Source organism: Camelina sativa, chromosome 18 (genome assembly GCF_000633955.1).
Source record: "Camelina sativa cultivar DH55 chromosome 18, Cs, whole genome shotgun sequence".
Classification (NCBI taxonomy): Eukaryota; Viridiplantae; Streptophyta; class Magnoliopsida; order Brassicales; family Brassicaceae; genus Camelina; species Camelina sativa.
Window position 1 is genome coordinate 13,432,090 of NC_025702.1, and position 23,371 is coordinate 13,455,460.

The following is a 23,371-nucleotide window of genomic DNA, read 5'->3' on the forward strand; positions in this document are numbered from 1 at the left end:
GGGTTTTCCAATAGAGCTCAGAGCATCACAGATGGCAATAAATTCACGACAATAAGCAGCAAAAGCCATATCTTTTTTCTCTAGAACCCACAAGCTACGACGAAGAGCAAACTCACGAGCTATGCTACTCTTATTGAAGTTTTCAGCTAAAGAGATCCAGATATCTCTAGAGGTGGTGAGATTATGAACGTACCCGAGTACCTCCTCTGACAAAGTTCCAAACAGCCAAGAACGAATGAGCTGATCTGTGCAGAACCAGGAGTCATGCTGCGGATTTGGGACCTCTGTGGCAATGTTGTCGGTCGTTGACGTGATGGTACGCGGCGGAGCTGTGACGGCACCATTAACAAACCCGATGAGCTTTTGGCATGACAAAAGAGACTCAAATTGAGTTTTCCAAAGGAGATAGTTGGTGTTGTTCAACTTGATAGTGACAGTACTGGTAACATGAATGTTATCAGGGAAAGGATATACAGTCACCATTGAAGCACTTGTGAAGGTTTTACAATGGCTCTAATACCATGAACCAAAACGACAAACTCTGCAAAACTCTGTTTCTTTATTATAATCTCAAGATGATTTTACAAGAGTGAGATACATTGTTTTATATAGGGAGTAAGAGAACAATCTAGACTTAGGTGATTCATCATAACAGCTGTAAAGGCTTAGTCTTCATCCTTATCTTGTAGAGCTTCAAATTGGTTATGGAGGAGAGGTTTTGCAGAAGGTACAGTCAACTTTGTCTTGACTTGTGATTGTTGACTTGGTTTGCAAACTGGGCCTTTGTCTTGTTGGGTTGTTTTCTGGCCCATTTTGCTTGTCTCTCCTATACTTCCATAAGGGTTTTCTCTGAGAACATGTCTCTGCTTCTTAGCCAGCGGCTCTGGACGCTCCGCCTAGGTAAACTAGCTCTTCTTACTCTCTCTAATAGCTTCTCAACTTCTTTGCTGGTGCAAACCCCTCCTTGTTCCATCACCGGCGTTACTCCTCGTGGAGAACTCGCCGTTAGATATTTTAATGAAGATCAGACCACTATTCTGGAAAAGAAGGTTCCCGTGGAGTTGGTGTATAATCATCTTGGTGATTATGCAACAGTAACAATAGGGGCATCTCATGGCTGGGTAGCTACATTGAATAAGGAAGATGGAATCCTGCGTCTCCATGATGATCTAAACCCAAATGCCTCGTATGTATTCCCGAAATGCATTCCCTGCCTCCTCTTGTTACTCTGCCTCGTTGCCAAACCCAAATCATCACCAACGTGTCAATGTCCTCGCCTTCTCCTGATGATGATGAAGACTGTGTTGTGGCTGTCAAGTTCTTAGGACCTCAAATCAGCTTCTGTAGACCCGCTCGAAGCAACTGCGAGTGGACCAACATCAGAATCGAAAACCCCTGTTTCTTCAACTCACGTGTCGTGTATTCCGAGAACATGTTTCGCCTGCTTGGATCTGGAGGCCACCTCATCGGATCATGGGATCTCCACGCACAAGTGCAAACACCCATGCTTCAGAGTTTGCGATTTGATAACGTTCCCAAGCTGACAGAGAAACGGAAGCTTATGGATTCGTGCTTCACGAGTGAACACTTGGTTACTTCGCAATCCACCGGTGAAACATTTTTGGTTAAGTTGTACAAGAGGACCTTATTAGAGGGTGTTGCTAAATTGAAAACAGAAGCTTCAATGGTGTTCAAAATCGACCAAGAAGGAAACACGTTTTACACGAGAGACATTGGAGATCTCTGCATTTTCCTCTCACAGTCTGAACCTTTCGCTGTCCCGGTTTCTTCCTTTCCCGGGGGTGCCACGTCCTCTAACTGTATCGAAATCTGGGATGCCGACGAAATCACAACTATCATGTTGGCTGCTTCCTCACACACCATTAGTCGTCGTAATGAAATCGAATTATCGGCCCCTTACTATATTCCCCCTCAAATTATGTAGTCTAGCTACTAGTTTTTGGAATCGACTAGCTGGCTGCTTCTAAATGTCTCCAACCCTCTTGAGGTGAGCAAGTGTGAGAAGCTATATTGACTAAAACTGTTGCTGGCGTACGTTGTTTTGTTATATTTTGGCTTACGTACCACTTTGGTTGGAGAGACAAACTCAGTAATCACATGTATTCCGTCTTGTTTAATTTTATGGGTGGTTTAGCATATGTTTCCCATCATCCAGAGCAGTGGAAGAGTAATGTTCTTCTTAAGAATCTGGGTGGTTTATGCAATAGTTTTTTTTTAACAATAATATATTTTGAAGAAATAACATAAACTAATTACTATTATTAACAATAATATATAAAAAAGGATTTGGACACTATTATTAACAATAATAAGAAATAACATAAACTAATCACTATTATTAATAATAAATGTGTAAGTGAACTATAAGATTAGAAAAATATTTGGGTTATCGATCGATATATATATAATTTATACGAAATTATATAATAAATGATCTGATTACCATAACAAAAACTACTGCATGTGATATGATCTGATTAAATATAAAGCTGATACGATCCAATTTTTGTTATGGTAAAGTTCAAAATTTTTTGTCTTTTAGTTTTGGACATGATGTTTAGGGAATTCCAAATAAAATAAAATAAACTTGCAATATACAACTCAATCAGACAGCGGCGACACCAATAAAATTTACTTTCAAGAAAGATGATTTATCTGATTCAATACTAGGATCTCAAGGAGCAAATGCAATAACTCCAAAAGAAGATACCTAAAGGCAACAACTGAAATTTACTTACACTTGAAGAAACAACAACAACTGCACCAAAGGCAATTAGAATGGTACCTAAGCAAATTAAAACTCCAGCAAAATTTTTACCTCGTCACACTTGAGCGTGTCTCTACCAAAGGTTTGGAGTATGCATAATCGTGGATGCATAGCTGAGAGACTCCTCCATTCCTCCATTCTAGTTTACATTTTGAGGTGGGATGTGGAAAGGGGCCGAGATTCGGCCAATAGTACAAATGATGGGGTTGAAACCATCCAGATCCAACGCTGTGATTCCGTCCACATCCCAGATTAGGACGTTGTTTGAGCCCATGCCAGGAAAAGAAGTAGCAGGGACACAGAAAGGTTCAGACTTTGAGAGGAACATGCAAAGATCTCCAATGTCTTTTGTGTAAACCGCGTTTCCTTCTTCGTCAAGCTTGAACACCAATACATCTTTTCTTTTCATTTTCGCAACACCGTCGACGATCTCAGCAGTCTTCTGGTACCACTTAACCAAGAACGTTTCACCGGTGGATTCTGACTCCACCAAGTGGTCGCTTGTGAAGCACGAATACAGATGCTCCCGTTTGGTCTCTGTCAGCTCGGAAAGGTTTTGATAACGCACCTTCTGAAGCATGGGTTTGCGCTTGTGTTCAAGGAGATCCCATGATGCGATTAAATGGCCTCCAGATCCGGGAATGCGAAACATGTTGTCTTTCTTGGAAAACATGATACGGGAGGAGTAAAAACAAGGGTTATCGAACCTGATGTTGTGCCACTTGGGTTTACTTTGAGAGGGTTTGCAAAAGCTGAGTTGAGGTCCACAGAACTTGACAGCCACAATACAGTCTTCATCCTCTGGAGAAGGTGTGGACATTGACACGTTGGTGATAATCTCGGTTTGGCAATGAGGCAGAGTAACAAGATAAGGCAGGGGAATACGTTTGGGATCTGTATCCGATGCAGCAGGGTTGAGATCGTCTTGGAGACGCAGAACTTCGTCTTCCCTATCGTAAGTAGCTATCCAGCCGTGAGATGCTCCGATCGTTACCATCTCATCGTTAAGTTTCATCACCAACTCCAGGGGAACCTTCTTTTCCAAAACAGTGCTACTACGGTGATTAGCATATCTAACGTTGAGTTTTCCTAGAACCCCTCCACATTTAGTAGCGCCGATGATGGAACAAGGAGGGGTTTGCAGCAAGGAAGTTGATGAGAAGCTAGTAGAGAGAGTAAGAAGAGCGGGATTCCCTAGGCGGAGCCTCGAGAGCCGCATGCTAAGAAGCAGAGACATGTTATTAGAGAAAACCCTTATGGAAGAATTGGTAATATTCTCCACTTAAAACCTTATATTATATAAAGATATGAATGAATGGCCTTGCTCGCCAAGCTTTTGTCTCACACAATTTTTTATTTTTATTTTGTTTGGATATTCACAAATTTATTTGTGTTGTTGGAATAAGGAAACAAATCTTGCTAAGAAAATTTGACAGCAAAACTGTTTTCGGGACAAGAAACTAAATTGTCAAATCAAATCTACTACTAATGCATGTAAGCACTACTCATATGCAAACAAAATATAACGTTTAGAATTGGGATCCATCTCTATTATTTTATTTTGAGATCTTCACGTCCTCTTAAGGGAAATAACTTTGTTTCTTGCTCTGTTAAGGTTTTGTTGTTTATGAACGAGACTATAATTAATCGATTTTTTCTCGTGGAGTTTATTTGGGAAGTGGAAACAAATCTTGTTAAAAGAATTTGAGAGCAAAGAGTTTTCGGGATAAGAACTATATTTATTTATATTTGGATTTAGGTTGTTGTATTCATTGCATTTCTCGGTCGATGTCTCACATTTTGTAGTTGTATTGATTTGAATGACTAATGATGGTGATTGAGGACATAAGCAACATCTGAAATCTTCTGTAGATGTTGTCAACATCTGGTTTAGACTAGAGAGGGTTTGCAAGAACACTGGAGATTATTTTACTTTTCTGTAGGTTGGGGTTGCAAACTTGCAATATATATATATATATATATATATATATATATAATCTAGAGGTCACGAATTGCCTTTAGCTTCATACATCTTAAAATATATTATGATTCCATTTGTGGCTCTCTATGAGAACCTTGGAATTTTGTACCCTTACCGGTTATCTATTGGTGTTCTATATATATTAGACTTGAAATGAATTGGTGAGTAGCTTTCTTTCCAAGTAGTTCTAGGGTTTAGCTACTCAGTCCTTTGAGACTGCTCATAATTAGCGTGTTTAATTAACTATGTTTTTGTTTGCCATTTGAGATCAACAGCAAACTTAACATGTTACAATTAAGAACTATAAAGCTCTGAGAAGACAAATCCATATCAACCCTTGAGCTCTTTTTTTTTTTTTTTTTTTTNCTCAAGTGTTATCCAAATTAGGTAATATTACCAGAATCCAAAAAATAAGATTTTATTACTAGAATATTTCGGGTATTTTCAAAATACCCAACGTGTCCTTGTTTTAGGTTACCGGAAAAAACATTATTACAAAAATGTCATTGTCAAGTCAGACCCCAAGTCAGAAATCGCTGACGTGTAACCATAACTCAGCCGTAACGCATTACAGATAAATGTTGTGGATGAGTTATGGAAAAAAACATTTGAGTAAGAGCGGACGGTTGAGTTATAGCATAACTCAACCAAGCGTTACGGTTGACTTATTAAAATCTGGTTGAGTTATGCTATAACTCAACCGTCCTTATGGCTGATTTATTATAATCTGGTTGAGTTATGCTAAACTCAACCGTCTTTACGGCTGAGTTTTCACCCGATGGTTGAGTTGTCAAAAGTTTGGCTGAGTTATCACTACGACACGGCTGACTTATGAGCAACTGTTACGGTTGAGTTATCGTACAACTCAACCGTAATAGGCTGACTTATCGTACAACTCAGTCGTGATAGGCTGACTTATCATACAACTCAACCATTTGACGNCAAAAATGTCATTGTCAAGTCAGACCCCAAGTCAGAAATCGCTGACGTGTAACCATAACTCAGCCGTAACGCATTACAGATAAATGTTGTGGATGAGTTATGGAAAAAAACATTTGAGTAAGAGCGGACGGTTGAGTTATAGCATAACTCAACCAAGCGTTACGGTTGACTTATTAAAATCTGGTTGAGTTATGCTATAACTCAACCGTCCTTACGGCTGACTTATTAAAATATGGTTGAGTTATGCTATAACTCAACCGTCCTTACGACTAGTTTTCACCCGATGGTTGAGTTGTCAAAAGTTTGGCTGAGTTATCACTACGACATGGCTGACTTATGAGCAACTGTTACGGTTGAGTTATCGTACAACTCAACCGTAATAGGCTGACTTATCATACAACTCAGTCGTGATAGGCTGACTTATCATACAACTCAACCATTTGACGGTTGACTTATTAACAAAAAATTAATTACTAGAATGTTATTCAGTTACGGCTGACTTATTAAACAATATGGCTGACTTATTAAACGATACGGCTGAATTTGGCAGCAATTTTTCTGCTTTTTTATTACTGTAATGTTTTTTTAATTACTGTAATATTTTTCATGTTGTGGCTNGGTAATGTTTTTTTAATTACTGTAATGTTTTTCATGTTGTGACTGAGTTTTTTATAGGCTGAGTTATTAATTGTTTGATGGCTGACTTGCCACGCCGGACGCATCATCCATGTCAGCATTCCATGTTATCTTTTTTTTTCTCCGGAAATACGAAACGTCGTTCGACTCTTGTTCTTATACTTCTTCTTCACTTTTCTTCTTCACCTAGTTCTTTCTACTTCTTCTTCACATTGTTCTTCTACTTCTTCTTCACCTTGTTCTTCATATTCTTTCATGGATCCAGTTCCGGTTCTAGTTGTTTCCGGTAATTGGGTAAAGATAGAGAGATATGTATTTAACACCGACGATAGAGGTTGTATAGTTGTGCAGATAGATGGAGGCACAACACACGACAAGCTTGTGAAGCTTGTTCTTGAAGACTACGGATTGGACGCGTTTAGCCATGAGCTAATGTTGAGCTACATGTTCTCGAACAAGGCACTGAAACTAATGGCGCATGATACTCCACCAGTTTTTCGGTGCTATGAAAACCGATCAGCTACGTCTCTGTGTAGAGTTTTCAACGAAAGAGTCTACAGAAACTAGTGGAGCTAGAGGAAGTATGATAAGCAGTGACTCGAAAGCAGAACCTACATACGAAGTGTACGGTGGGGGATTTGAAGGAACTTGTTTTGATTATGGTAAGATCGTTGACGAAGAAAACCAAGAAGAAGAAGAAGTTGTCGAAGTTGCATCTGAAAAAGAAGAAGACGATGAATTTTCAACTCGATTTAATGTTTTCGACGACTCCGATATATCAGCCATTAAGGATTTATAAATCACTATAACTCAGCCTTCACATGAATCGACGAGACGTTTAGTTTTTCCGTAAATATTATAACTCAGCCGTAAAGTCATATATATATCAGCCATTTACTTTCAGATTGTTTCTTGTGATAAATCAGCCATAACTCACTATAACTCAGCCGTCACATGACCTTTCGTTTTCCCGTAATGATTATAACTCAGCCGTAAAGCGATATTTTGGCGGGAAACCATCAGCTAACCTAATAACAGACATATTTCCATTCTAAATTTAAATTTTGAGTTCTAATAATTCTAATATTCAATTGTTGGAGAAATACTTTTAGAAAAATAAAATTCTAAATTCGAATAATAATTATTTAATTATTTGCAATAATATCTTATGATAAAAAGCTCACTTTATGAATTTATTATGCGTGTGGATTTGAGCAGGCACATAATTAGTGATTTTTCGCGCTTCCCTAACAACATTTTTTGTGACATCGAGAGACATTTTAATACTTATTAGGAATCTGACAGAACAAAAGACCCAGGAAAGAAAGAAGAATACGTTTTCATATTATTGAGAAGGCCCTAAGCGATAACTCAGCCATAACTTTACCATAACTCAGCCAACCCTCAAATTAGAATGACTAAGTAACCGACCAAACCGAACCAAACCGGAAACTATTTTTTACATTATTTTTGGTTAATTACGGTTATATTCGGCTTGCTATCGGTTATATTAGGTCTAATCGACCTAATTTGGATAACATTTGGATTATTTATGGTTATATATTCATCTAACCGACCCATAACCGGAAATGACCGAAAAGTAATTTCAAAAATATTTAAATTTTCAAATGGTTATCATATTAGTATATCCAAATTACCACCTTAAACCAAACACAATATAACCAAAACCAAACTGTTATATTAAAACCCATAATGTTGGAAATATGAACCATAAACCTCAAACCATAGATCTAACCCTAACTTTAACCCCTAAATGTCATGTTTTGAATGTTTTACACATTTTGATCAGACTATGTAAAAATCAATCTTTGTCTATAACTATTACTTTTTATTGCTTATAATGATTGTAATATTCATTTTTTCATTCTATATTTTAATTTTGAGTTACAATAATTCTAATTTACAAATATTTCCTAAGTCAGCCGTTTATGTCGATAACTCAGCCATATCAGTCAATTTTTTGAGAAATACTTTTATTAAAAAAAAAAATTTTAAATTCAAATTCAAATTTTGAATTCCTTTTAAATAAAAATTCGCTAAAATCTCATTTATTACGCCAACCCTAACCCTAACCCCTAACCCCTAAACGTCATGTGTTGTATGTTTAACACATTCTGGTGAGAATGTGTAAAAATCAATATTTCTCTATAATTATTACTTTTTATTGGTTATAATAATTGTAATATTCATATTTCAATTGTACATTTAAATATTGAGTTATAATAATATACATTTACAAATATTTCATAAGTGAGTCGTGTAAGTCAATAACTCAGCCATCACTTAGTCACTTTGTCGGAATTTTTTTTATTTTTTATTCGAATTTTAAGTTCAATTTTTTAAAATTTTTTTGTATGAAAAAGCTAACTTTATGAATTTATTACGCGTGTGGATCTGAGCAGACACAAAATTATTGTTTTGGGTTTCCCAACAACACTTTTTGTAATATCGAGGCACAACACGAAAGACCAAACGAAGCCGTACCAAGTACATAACTCAGCCATACGAAATATATAACTTAACGATAACTCAGCTGTACGAAGTACATAACTCAGCTATAACATATATGTTTATTTAATATTTACTTATAACTAGCTATGAAGTCCATAACTTAGCCGTAACATTGAAAAGATACTAAACAAAGAATTCCAAATGTTTTTACATATCCAAGTACAAGTCCTACCAAAAAGAAATACAAATGTTTTTTAGTCAACAAACTTCCATTCCCCGTGTAAACCTCTTTCTCATCCGAGCAAATCATTGATATGTCCGTTTCTGGTCCATGTGTTGAGCCGAGACAGAGAAATGAAGCGCATCTGGGTCCATTGAAGTACTCTGTAACTATCAGTTTGTTCTTGTTAACAATATTTATTGGAAATTAATCAGGAATTAGTTTTATGGGTTTTTATTATTATATATAATAAATAATAAAATATCTAATATTAATGGGTTATATAGAAGTTATACCAAGATTTAGTTGAAATGTTTGACAGCTCAATTGATTGAAGGCTTGCCAATAATTGCAAATGTGTCGGGTTCGACTCCCCCTTTATGTGTTTCGTCCATTTTTTTGTATTTATTAACAAGGGGCAAAATGATAATTTATTAGTCATCTTCTCCATTCACGATTCGGAAACTGTAAAACCTAATCATGGCAGCCAACTTTTTTTTTACTCAATTTTTACAGATTTCATCATATTTGCAACTGGATATAACATAAAAATAGTAGATCTCCACAAGTAACATCATATTTAAGTGAACAATCAACTCAAAAATGATTTTTTTTCTTTTTCTGTCCGATTTGTACATAATCGCGGCGGCTCCTTGCTGCCTAGCGATTACACGGCGTGGAATCGGTCAAATCGGCCGATGTTTTGAACAGGGCTAACAACCAAATCAGCATCAATCCTCATAAAAAAAGAAAGATAAAAACAACACTATGTATAGTACCAAGAAATCCAAAAGACGTACCAGTAAGCATGCTCACAGCCTTTAACCATAGCAGTTTCTTGAAGAGGTATAGTATCCAAGCAGATTGCACAACAGCCGCCATGGTTCCCGAAACCCAGCTCATTGCTCACTTCTTGAGTCTTCTTTTCATCCTATATACAGAAAACGATATCTTAACTCATCAACCTCGTCAATGAATCAATAATAAAGAGATTGAGCATCACCATCCTAAAGAAGGTTTCTTTCGGATACAAGAAAAAGAAATTGAGCATCACCATCCACAATTTCTCAGAACAACAATTCAGAAAGTAAAAAGCACAACCAACCACAAAAATTTGATATTTTCATTATATTAATTGATTAATAAGGGAAAAAACGGAAAGAAAGACCTGATCTTGAAGAGGCAAAACATCTAATTGCTGCTCATCAACGATCTGGATCGAGGAACTCATGGCGGCGATTGAGAAAAAAAAAAAACAAAAAAGTTGGATCCTCGATAATCGATTCCGCAGGGAGACGAATAACCCAGACAAATCAAGCAATCTAAGGAAGAACAGTTCAAGTCCAAAGTAGGTACAAGAATGATAAAAGAGAGAGAGAGAGAGAGGGATCGGAATCCTCCGGAGGAAACGGCCGAGGAGATGTAGAACAAGAAGATAGAACGAGGAAGAGTGAAAACTATTCACTTTCCCTCTTTTAGTATAAACAAGAACAAATAACTGTTTGATACAAAAAAAAAAAAAAAACTGTTAAATTATATCTGATGTGTATTTTAATTTGTTGATGTGTATTTTTTTTTTTTACTCAAAATCGAAAAACTAAATCCAGTGGNGAGAAACCTGGCAGAAGCGAGACCAAGGGCGGAGAAAGGAACGCATCACGGTGTCAAAAAACGTCGATTTGCCGCTTCCTGGCGGACCAATCAGAAGCACCACTATCTGATTCGGCTTGTTGAGAAGCTCAACTTTAATAGGATCAAGTTTCCTGAGAAGCTCGGCTTGTTGTTGATCTGTGTAGTGAATTGGTTTGTTTATGGGGGTGGTGGTGGTGGTCGTGTTCTTAAGAGAAGAATCAGAACCAGTCTCTTCCTTGACGAGTCTTTGAGACCCCCCAGGTCGTGTATTCGAATTGTCTTGGCGATTTCTCATCTTTGAACAATATTTTTTCGTCCTGTCTGGTTGAAACCGCATCTGCTCCGTAAACGTCACCGCTTGTCCTCATCAGAGTTTGTCTTTCTTCTCCGACGAAGACTAACTAAGCTTCTCTAGGGTTTAAACTTTTGTTTTGGGGCAAATTGGGTTAGGAACAGTGGAAACTGTTTGTTTCCCCTCTTTGACATAAACAAAAAAAAAAAGCAAATCTCGATTCTAAAAAAAACTGGTTAGTGACATGGAAAATCAAAAATGATGTGTATTTTAATTTGTTGATGTGCTTTTTTCTTATTTTTTTACTCAAAATCGAAAAACTAAACTCAAGAAGTAAATTGTAATTACACCAGGGCACTAAACATTTGAGTAATTATCTTTGATTAATAACATATTAGTAATAAACCAACTTTTGGATAACATTTGAGTAATTGTTTTTTTTTTTTTTATAGAGACTTCTCAGGAAAGAGACAACCCTGAAATAATATTTAGGGAATAACAAGAAAAAGCCTTTGAATATTAATTCATGCGGCAGCACACACAATAGTATTAACTTCCAACAAAATGATTTGATTTATAATCTTTATCTCTCAAAGTAGCATCTTAAAACTTTCAATATTAATCCCAAAGAATTACCTCTTAAATTTGAAAACCAACTGCACAAAGGCAACATTTTTAGTCAATAACTTGTCACACACACTCAATCATCAGTGAGTCTACTCAAGGCTTGGAGGATTCATAACTGTGGGTGCATAACTCATACTCATTTCTAAACTCCTAGTTTATATTTTGAGGTGGAATATGAAAAGGGGCCGAGAGCTTACCAATTCTACTAAAGATGGGGTTGAAACCACCCAGATCGACCAATGTGATTCCATCCACATCCCAGATGAAGACAGTGTTAGAGTGCATGCCAGGAAAGGAAGAAGCAGGGACACAGAAAGGTTCAGACTTTGAGATGAAAATGCAGAGATCTCCAATGTCTTTAGTGTAAACGGCGTTTCCTTCTTCGTCAAGCTTGAACAGCAATACATCTTTTGTTTCCATTTTGGCAATACCGTCGACAATCTCAGCACTCTTCTGGTACCACTTAACCAAGAAAGTTTCACCAGTGGATTCTGACTCCACCAAGTGTTCGCTTGTGCAGCACGAAACCAGAATCTCTCGTTTCGTCTCTGTCAGCTCGGAAAGGTTTTGATAACGCAGCTTCTGAAGCATGGGTTTGCGCTTGTGTTTACGGAGATCCCATGATGCGATAAGCTGGCCTCCAGATCCGGGAATGCGAAACATGTCGTCTTTCTTGGAATACATTACACGGGAGGAGGAAAAACAGGGGTTTTCGATCTTGATGTTGTGCCACTTGGAGTTACTTTGACTTAGAGGGGGTTTCAAAAAGCTGAGTTGAGGTCCAAAGAACTTGACAGCCACAATACAGTCTTTATCCTCTGGAGAAGACCTGGACATTGACACGTTTGTAATGATTTGGGTTTGGCAATGAGGCAGAGTAACAAGATAAGGCAAGGGAATACGTTTGGGATCTGTATCCGATGCAACAGGGTTTAGATCGTCTTGGAGTCGCAGAACTTCGTCTTCCCTATTGAATGTAGCTATCCAGCCATGAGATGCTCCGATGGTTACCATCTCATTGTTAACACCATCGTTCACCAACTCCAGAGGCACCTTCTTTTCCAAACTAGTGCTTGTAAATTCATTAGCGTAGCTAATAACGAGTCTACCGAGATCCCCTCCACAATGAGAACCGCCGACGATGGAACAAGGTGGGGTTTGAAGCAAGGAAGTTGAGAAGCTATTAGACAGAATAAGAGAGGATCTTATCAACGCAGGTTTCCCAAGGCGGAGCCTCGAGAGCCCAGTGAGAAGCAGAGACATGAGATAGGATACGTTTTTGGAAATGATCTCCGGCAAAAAAAAAAACCTAATGGCCTTGCTCACCAAGTTTTGGTATGACACAAATTTTATATATTCTTTCGTTTTTGGATTTGACGAATTTATTTGTGTAGTGGAGAATAAGGAAACAAATTTTGGTAAGAAAATTTGACAGCAAACCGAAATTGGTATGTGAAATATAATGTTTGATGTGTTGTCAAATTGCGTATTAGAAAAAAGAGAGAGTAAAAAACTAAAAATTGGTTTGTAGAAGTCACTTTTTAAACCGACTTAAAAAAATGAAGAGGAGCGGAGTTGATGTTTCTAAACCGAGTGACATTTCATTACGCAAATGCACTACAAAATATACGGCTTTTTACGTCAGTTTTTTCAATATCTCACGTCGGTAATTAACCGACTTAAATATATACAAGTCGGTTACGAAAACGACGCTCATTCTCTCTTTTCTTTAAAGAGAAGATTGAGCCAATATTGGACCAGCCTGCGACTACGACTAACCGAACCGAAATGAGCCAAAATTATTCAGTTATTGGTTGACCGAAATAGTTCGGTTAAAGTTGTGTATTGATTATAAGTGATTTAATTTTGATTTTAATCGGTATATTTTGGTATGGTCTGGATATTAAAAAAAAGAAGGGTTTGTTAGCAAAACAATACATTTTGGAAACAAAATAGGTTTTATAGTACAGTTATTATTTAAAACTAGAAAAATTCCCCATATATACTATGTGTTTAACATAGATGGTGTGAGATAGAGAAAATGTGGGGTTGAATCCAAATGTTCAAAATTACAAGTAAAGATCTCCTTTTTCTAGATTTGTTTATTTCTTTTTTTTCATCACATTCATCTTTTTTTAATTATTCAAATATTTATTAATATATCTTTTGTTTCCAAATTTTTTCCACATAAAAAAACACTATGTTTTTTTCTTGATAATTTGTTATGCATTTTGTTTGATGATTTTATTTGACAATATTAAATTTTTTTTTACATCTTTGTATCCGTACACTTTTTTAAGTGTACAGATGTTTATACACCTTATTAAATGTACAGATGCATGTACACATTATTAAGTGTACATATGTAATTTGTTTAATACTTAGAGTTTCAAATGTGTGTACTGCAATGGTTTTGTAAAAGTTACATATGTATACTTAATAATGTGTACAGACATCTGTACACTTATGTCTAAACATCTGTACACTTAAAAGGTGTACAGACATCAGTACACTTAATAATGTGTACAAACATTTGTACACTTAATAAGGTGTATAGACATATGTACACTTAAAAATGTGTACGGATACAAAAGATGTATATAATATATTTNCGAAAAACTAAACTCAAGAAGTAAATTGTAATTACACCAGGGCACTAAACATTTGAGTAATTATCTTTGATTAATAACATATTAGTAATAAACCAACTTTTGGATAACATTTGAGTAATTGTTTTTTTTTTTTTTATAGAGACTTCTCAGGAAAGAGACAACCCTGAAATAATATTTAGGGAATAACAAGAAAAAGCCTTTGAATATTAATTCATGCGGCAGCACACACAATAGTATTAACTTCCAACAAAATGATTTGATTTATAATCTTTATCTCTCAAAGTAGCATCTTAAAACTTTCAATATTAATCCCAAAGAATTACCTCTTAAATTTGAAAACCAACTGCACAAAGGCAACATTTTTAGTCAATAACTTGTCACACACACTCAATCATCAGTGAGTCTACTCAAGGCTTGGAGGATTCATAACTGTGGGTGCATAACTCATACTCATTTCTAAACTCCTAGTTTATATTTTGAGGTGGAATATGAAAAGGGGCCGAGAGCTTACCAATTCTACTAAAGATGGGGTTGAAACCACCCAGATCGACCAATGTGATTCCATCCACATCCCAGATGAAGACAGTGTTAGAGTGCATGCCAGGAAAGGAAGAAGCAGGGACACAGAAAGGTTCAGACTTTGAGATGAAAATGCAGAGATCTCCAATGTCTTTAGTGTAAACGGCGTTTCCTTCTTCGTCAAGCTTGAACAGCAATACATCTTTTGTTTCCATTTTGGCAATACCGTCGACAATCTCAGCACTCTTCTGGTACCACTTAACCAAGAAAGTTTCACCAGTGGATTCTGACTCCACCAAGTGTTCGCTTGTGCAGCACGAAACCAGAATCTCTCGTTTCGTCTCTGTCAGCTCGGAAAGGTTTTGATAACGCAGCTTCTGAAGCATGGGTTTGCGCTTGTGTTTACGGAGATCCCATGATGCGATAAGCTGGCCTCCAGATCCGGGAATGCGAAACATGTCGTCTTTCTTGGAATACATTACACGGGAGGAGGAAAAACAGGGGTTTTCGATCTTGATGTTGTGCCACTTGGAGTTACTTTGACTTAGAGGGGGTTTCAAAAAGCTGAGTTGAGGTCCAAAGAACTTGACAGCCACAATACAGTCTTTATCCTCTGGAGAAGACCTGGACATTGACACGTTTGTAATGATTTGGGTTTGGCAATGAGGCAGAGTAACAAGATAAGGCAAGGGAATACGTTTGGGATCTGTATCCGATGCAACAGGGTTTAGATCGTCTTGGAGTCGCAGAACTTCGTCTTCCCTATTGAATGTAGCTATCCAGCCATGAGATGCTCCGATGGTTACCATCTCATTGTTAACACCATCGTTCACCAACTCCAGAGGCACCTTCTTTTCCAAACTAGTGCTTGTAAATTCATTAGCGTAGCTAATAACGAGTCTACCGAGATCCCCTCCACAATGAGAACCGCCGACGATGGAACAAGGTGGGGTTTGAAGCAAGGAAGTTGAGAAGCTATTAGACAGAATAAGAGAGGATCTTATCAACGCAGGTTTCCCAAGGCGGAGCCTCGAGAGCCCAGTGAGAAGCAGAGACATGAGATAGGATACGTTTTTGGAAATGATCTCCGGCAAAAAAAAAAACCTAATGGCCTTGCTCACCAAGTTTTGGTATGACACAAATTTTATATATTCTTTCGTTTTTGGATTTGACGAATTTATTTGTGTAGTGGAGAATAAGGAAACAAATTTTGGTAAGAAAATTTGACAGCAAACCGAAATTGGTATGTGAAATATAATGTTTGATGTGTTGTCAAATTGCGTATTAGAAAAAAGAGAGAGTAAAAAACTAAAAATTGGTTTGTAGAAGTCACTTTTTAAACCGACTTAAAAAAATGAAGAGGAGCGGAGTTGATGTTTCTAAACCGAGTGACATTTCATTACGCAAATGCACTACAAAATATACGGCTTTTTACGTCAGTTTTTTCAATATCTCACGTCGGTAATTAACCGACTTAAATATATACAAGTCGGTTACGAAAACGACGCTCATTCTCTCTTTTCTTTAAAGAGAAGATTGAGCCAATATTGGACCAGCCTGCGACTACGACTAACCGAACCGAAATGAGCCAAAATTATTCAGTTATTGGTTGACCGAAATAGTTCGGTTAAAGTTGTGTATTGATTATAAGTGATTTAATTTTGATTTTAATCGGTATATTTTGGTATGGTCTGGATATTAAAAAAAAGAAGGGTTTGTTAGCAAAACAATACATTTTGGAAACAAAATAGGTTTTATAGTACAGTTATTATTTAAAACTAGAAAAATTCCCCATATATACTATGTGTTTAACATAGATGGTGTGAGATAGAGAAAATGTGGGGTTGAATCCAAATGTTCAAAATTACAAGTAAAGATCTCCTTTTTCTAGATTTGTTTATTTCTTTTTTTTCATCACATTCATCTTTTTTTAATTATTCAAATATTTATTAATATATCTTTTGTTTCCAAATTTTTTCCACATAAAAAAACACTATGTTTTTTTCTTGATAATTTGTTATGCATTTTGTTTGATGATTTTATTTGACAATATTAAATTTTTTTTTACATCTTTGTATCCGTACACTTTTTTAAGTGTACAGATGTTTATACACCTTATTAAATGTACAGATGCATGTACACATTATTAAGTGTACATATGTAATTTGTTTAATACTTAGAGTTTCAAATGTGTGTACTGCAATGGTTTTGTAAAAGTTACATATGTATACTTAATAATGTGTACAGACATCTGTACACTTATGTCTAAACATCTGTACACTTAAAAGGTGTACAGACATCAGTACACTTAATAATGTGTACAAACATTTGTACACTTAATAAGGTGTATAGACATATGTACACTTAAAAATGTGTACGGATACAAAAGATGTATATAATATATTTAAAAATTATTAAACAAATTTCATATCAAATTGTAAAGAAAAAATATTGATTTTGTGTATCTATGAAGTTTTCAATAAAAAAAATATATCAGTAATTATTTAAGAAATCAAGAAATATGGAGAAAAAGAAAAGTACAATGACAGCAAATATAATTAATAAAACTGTTGAATGGCAAAAAAATAAAAGAAAAACAGAGGAACAGTGTCAAATGTGGGTTTCTCTAATTGTAAATAGTGAGTGTATCATTTTGATAATTATGTTTTGTATCATTTTGATAATTATGTTTCAAAAANGGCGTTTCCTTCTTCGTCAAGCTTGAACAGCAATACATCTTTTGTTTCCATTTTGGCAATACCGTCGACAATCTCAGCACTCTTCTGGTACCACTTAACCAAGAAAGTTTCACCAGTGGAATCTGACTCCACCAAGTGTTCGCTTGTGCAGCACGAAACCAGAATCTCTCGTTTCGTCTCTGTCAGCTCGGAAAGGTTTTGATAACGCAGCTTCTGAAGCATGGGTTTGCGCTTGTGTTTACGGAGATCCCATGATGCGATAAGCTGGCCTCCAGATCCGGGAATGCGAAACATGTCGTCTTTCTTGGAATACATTACACGGGAGGAGGAAAAACAGGGGTTTTCGATCTTGATGTTGTGCCACTTGGAGTTACTTTGACTTAGAGGGGGTTTCAAAAAGCTGAGTTGAGGTCCAAAGAACTTGACAGCCACAATACAGTCTTTATCCTCTGGAGAAGACCTGGACATTGACACGTTTGTAATGATTTGGGTTTGGCAATGAGGCAGAGTAACAAGATAAGGCAAGGGAATACGTTTGGGATCTGTATCCGATGCAACAGGGTTTAGATCGTCTTGGAGTCGCAGAACTTCGTCTTCCCTATTGAATGTAGCTATCCAGCCATGAGATGCTCCGATGGTTACCATCTCATTGTTAACACCATCGTTCACCAACTCCAGAGGCACCTTCTTTTCCAAACTAGTGCTTGTAAATTCATTAGCGTAGCTAATAACGAGTCTACCGAGATCCCCTCCACAATGAGAACCGCCGACGATGGAACAAGGTGGGGTTTGAAGCAAGGAAGTTGAGAAGCTATTAGACAGAATAAGAGAGGATCTTATCAACGCAGGTTTCCCAAGGCGGAGCCTCGAGAGCCCAGTGAGAAGCAGAGACATGAGATAGGATACGTTTTTGGAAATGATCTCCGGCAAAAAAAAAAACCTAATGGCCTTGCTCACCAAGTTTTGGTATGACACAAATTTTATATATTCTTTCGTTTTTGGATTTGACGAATTTATTTGTGTAGTGGAGAATAAGGAAACAAATTTTGGTAAGAAAATTTGACAGCAAACCGAAATTGGTATGTGAAATATAATGTTTGATGTGTTGTCAAATTGCGTATTAGAAAAAAGAGAGAGTAAAAAACTAAAAATTGGTTTGTAGAAGTCACTTTTTAAACCGACTTAAAAAAATGAAGAGGAGCGGAGTTGATGTTTCTAAACCGAGTGACATTTCATTACGCAAATGCACTACAAAATATACGGCTTTTTACGTCAGTTTTTTCAATATCTCACGTCGGTAATTAACCGACTTAAATATATACAAGTCGGTTACGAAAACGACGCTCATTCTCTCTTTTCTTTAAAGAGAAGATTGAGCCAATATTGGACCAGCCTGCGACTACGACTAACCGAACCGAAATGAGCCAAAATTATTCAGTTATTGGTTGACCGAAATAGTTCGGTTAAAGTTGTGTATTGATTATAAGTGATTTAATTTTGATTTTAATCGGTATATTTTGGTATGGTCTGGATATTAAAAAAAAGAAGGGTTTGTTAGCAAAACAATACATTTTGGAAACAAAATAGGTTTTATAGTACAGTTATTATTTAAAACTAGAAAAATTCCCCATATATACTATGTGTTTAACATAGATGGTGTGAGATAGAGAAAATGTGGGGTTGAATCCAAATGTTCAAAATTACAAGTAAAGATCTCCTTTTTCTAGATTTGTTTATTTCTTTTTTTTCATCACATTCATCTTTTTTTAATTATTCAAATATTTATTAATATATCTTTTGTTTCCAAATTTTTTCCACATAAAAAAACACTATGTTTTTTTCTTGATAATTTGTTATGCATTTTGTTTGATGATTTTATTTGACAATATTAAATTTTTTTTTACATCTTTGTATCCGTACACTTTTTTAAGTGTACAGATGTTTATACACCTTATTAAATGTACAGATGCATGTACACATTATTAAGTGTACATATGTAATTTGTTTAATACTTAGAGTTTCAAATGTGTGTACTGCAATGGTTTTGTAAAAGTTACATATGTATACTTAATAATGTGTACAGACATCTGTACACTTATGTCTAAACATCTGTACACTTAAAAGGTGTACAGACATCAGTACACTTAATAATGTGTACAAACATTTGTACACTTAATAAGGTGTATAGACATATGTACACTTAAAAATGTGTACGGATACAAAAGATGTATATAATATATTTAAAAATTATTAAACAAATTTCATATCAAATTGTAAAGAAAAAATATTGATTTTGTGTATCTATGAAGTTTTCAATAAAAAAAATATATCAGTAATTATTTAAGAAATCAAGAAATATGGAGAAAAAGAAAAGTACAATGACAGCAAATATAATTAATAAAACTGTTGAATGGCAAAAAAATAAAAGAAAAACAGAGGAACAGTGTCAAATGTGGGTTTCTCTAATTGTAAATAGTGAGTGTATCATTTTGATAATTATGTTTTGTATCATTTTGATAATTATGTTTCAAAAACGTATCAAAACTCCAATTAACTCAAAAAAAAATTACATGAGAAACCAATCGGTTCGACACCAACCGAACCAAAATGCCTGGGTAACTGAACCTAAATTGATGCATTATCTATGTTGAGAATCCTTTGATTTTGAAGGTTTCTTGAAGCTTTTGCAAGAAATGTTTGATCACTCGCGGAATTAATGTTTTTCGTTCGTGTGTTTAACTTTGAAAAACAAGAACTGAAAGTAAAAGACCTACAAAACACACTGTTGTTGGTCTTTGTGATCTAAATGACGAGTCTTCCGAGATCTGCTCCGAGGGCATCAGCGCCGATGATGATCTTATCAACGCAGGCTTCCAAAGGGGGAAGCCTTCAGAGCCGAATGAGAAACAGAGGCATGAATAGAATGTTCTAAATGAAAAGCAATTAACAAAACCCTAATTAAAGAGTTGGTAATCTTCTCCACCTTAAACTCTACATTAGTAAAGAGGAATGGCCTTGCCTCTCATATTTTTTTTCATCTCCATATAAATTAATTGTGATATTTTTCGAGGTTTTTTTTTTTTATTTTTTAAAGACTCAAGTATCATTAGCTTCCCTTGTCTATTTTATCTTTAATGCTAATTAACAAAAAATCTTAATTAAAGGTTAAAGAGAGACGATACTGGTTCTATAACCAATTTCACTATTTGTAACTAACTTATTAAAATTATACTATAGTCTACAAAACAATGTTGTATACTTCCATTTTATTATATAGGGGATTAAATTTTGTACGTTCTAAGCATACATAATTTGTTATGATAACAATAACCTACAATATATGAACGTAGAAAAGAAAATATATAAAAGGGGAAGAAACTAATGGCAAATAGAATATGTAATTATTATAATAAGACATATCTTATTATATAAAGTTGGGTTTTGAAAGTTAGTCATTAACAANACCGAGATCCCCTCCACAATGAGAACCGCCGACGATGGAACAAGGTGGGGTTTGAAGCAAGGAAGTTGAGAAGCTATTAGACAGAATAAGAGAGGATCTTATCAACGCAGGTTTCCCAAGGCGNAAATAAAGTAAAAATATAATTATAAAAAATTTCAGCATTTAGAAAAAAAACAAAGTTTTTTAAAGTAATTATAAGGAGGTTATATATATATATATATATATTTCATAAAATTCGAAATTATAATATTATTTACTTATTTTTAATTTTAAGTGATTAATTATTAAAAAATAGAAAAAAGGATTAAGGAAAATATACTATTAATTATTAATTCTAAATTTTGTACTCACTTCTATATAATCAAAGATGGCCTCATATTTAAATAATTTATTCAAAAATTTTTTTTTCAACTTTGTTTAATTGGGAATATATTTTAATGGAAAGGTAAATTTTTCTTATTTTCTTAAGCCAAAATTTTCTACCACTTTCTCTTTTTTCAGTTGGGAATAGGTAATATTAATATGTTGACAAAAAAAAAGATTAATATATGAGTCTTCTTTTTCTAATACTGTATTTAAAATTTATTGTAGTATTTTTAGATTGTTTTAATTTATATTTTAATCTTTGAAAGATTTGGGATTCATATATTAATATTCTTATAATTTTCTATTGTTTCTTTAATTATGCCAAATTAATTATCTTTCAATTTCTCAACTTTGATTGGTTGGTGATAAACCCTTCTTTTTTTTTTTGCATACATAATTGTTACCATTATTCATTCAATTCCAAAAGGAGATAACAAATAGAAGCTTATCAACCTAATGAATTGATAAAATAGTCTAATCAAACACAAGCGTACAACAAACATAGATAGAAAGATTAAAAAAAATAAATCGTTGTTGATAGATCCAGAGGAGCTCAAAGACTCTGACACCCTGGTTTGCGGAAATGTTTAAAAGAATTGATTTAGCCACATACGTCACCAAAATGCACTTATTTTTTCAGTCAAGGTTCTTGAGAGAACTTCATGATGGGTGAAAGGTTATCTACCCAACAGAGGAAGGTGGAGGAGGTTGGACGCAAGGTTATTTCTCCAAGAGAGGAAGACGAAGCCAAGGTTCTCTACATGATGAAGGAAGTTGGACGCAAGATTCTCTCCATAAGGGATGAGGGCGGAGCCGAGGTTTTTTCCATGGCGGTCATACATTATTGTGATGATACATCATTGATTAGTATATTATGTTATCTATAAACACATTAAGCCAACTATTTTACTTTCACTTTGGCATAGTTACTATCACGAATACATTGGGAAATTTAACATTAGTTACTATCAAAAGATTTTTTTGTGAAGTTAGAAAATTGTTTTTACTTTCATTGGTTGTCGCAACAAGCCATTTTGAGATGGCAAAAAGACGTGAACATATTTTCTCCACATAGGAGGAGGGCAGAGCTGAGGTTCTCCTTATGGTAGAGAAGGTTGGACACAAAGTTATCTCTGCAAGGGAGAAAGGTGGAGGAGATTGGACGCAAGGTTATCTCTCCAAGGGTTAAAGGCGGAGCCAAAGTTCTCTCCATGGTGGAGGAAGTTGGACGCAAGGTTCTCTCCATAAGGGATGAAGGCAGAGCCGATGTTTTCTCCATGGTGGTCATACATTATTGTGATGATACATCATTGATTAGTATATTATGTAATATATTTTTTATTCAAAAATTTGAGCCAACAATTTTAGTAATTAAAAAACAATGCAGATGTGAAAGTAATATACTTGGCTTAATGTGTTTATATAGACAGTTTCTAGATGGTGATAAAGAATATTTTTGTAACATACAAGAGTATATTTCGGTATAAAAATATACTTTTAATAGTAACATACATAAAAGATTTGTAAATAGATATAAATCAGTGTATTATAACAAAAATAAAATTTCTATATAACATATGATAAATTTTAATAAATTTAATTTCATTTATAAAACTTTAAACCCGCATATCGGGCGAGTCCTCATCTAATAAAATATATACTCCTACTATTGTATATATGTAACAGTATCGTGAATCCTCTACATGACTGTAGAAAAAAAAAAAAAAAAACAAAGCCTCATGATCGAATTAATACATTTAAAAATTCCGATATTCAATCATGCAGCAACAAAATATTTTTTATCTTTGTTAAAAGTGTCAACAAAATTATGATCTCAATTTCGATGTAACAAAGGAACAAATGCAAGCAATATTATCTGAAAAAGAATTACTCTTAAACGTGAACAACAAGACAACTGCACCAAGGTCCCATACTTGGGTCCTCTCTCTCGTTAAAACCAGGGCCGGCTTAAACATGGAGTACACCCGATGCAACTAAAATTTTAGGAGGAAAATAAAAATTTTACCTGAATATTCTAATTACTTATCAGATTTAAAAAAGTAGAAAAGTAACTATAAGTCAAAAAAATTAGAAGAAAGACAATAATATGTTTAAGTTAGGT

At 35.1% G+C, this 23,371-nt stretch overlaps 4 protein-coding genes across 5 annotated transcripts; all 4 read right to left on the reverse strand.

The window, feature by feature from the left end:
• On the reverse strand, positions 2,928–4,025 carry LOC104763450. Its single transcript, XM_010486819.1, has one exon. It carries the CDS (start codon positions 4,023–4,025, stop codon positions 2,928–2,930), a length of 1,098 nt encoding a protein of 365 aa, XP_010485121.1.
• On the reverse strand, positions 9,467–10,527 carry LOC104761451. 2 transcript variants are annotated; one of them, XM_010484533.2, is made up of 3 exons: positions 10,208–10,527; positions 9,840–9,970; positions 9,467–9,699 (listed from the first exon to the last, which is right to left on the reverse strand). In XM_010484533.2, exons 1-3 carry the CDS (start codon positions 10,268–10,270, stop codon positions 9,543–9,545), a joined length of 351 nt encoding a protein of 116 aa, XP_010482835.1. In that variant the 5' UTR covers positions 10,271–10,527; the 3' UTR covers positions 9,467–9,542. The 2 variants fall into 2 exon arrangements, with proteins under 2 accessions (XP_010482835.1, XP_010482836.1); XM_010484534.2 differs by having other exon boundaries at positions 9,467–9,752; positions 10,208–10,522.
• LOC104763451 lies at positions 11,741–12,853 on the reverse strand. Its single transcript, XM_010486820.1, has one exon. The coding sequence runs from the start codon at positions 12,851–12,853 to the stop codon at positions 11,741–11,743; it is 1,113 nt and encodes a 370-aa protein (XP_010485122.1).
• On the reverse strand, positions 14,667–15,779 carry LOC104763452. Its single transcript, XM_010486821.1, has one exon. It carries the CDS (start codon positions 15,777–15,779, stop codon positions 14,667–14,669), a length of 1,113 nt encoding a protein of 370 aa, XP_010485123.1.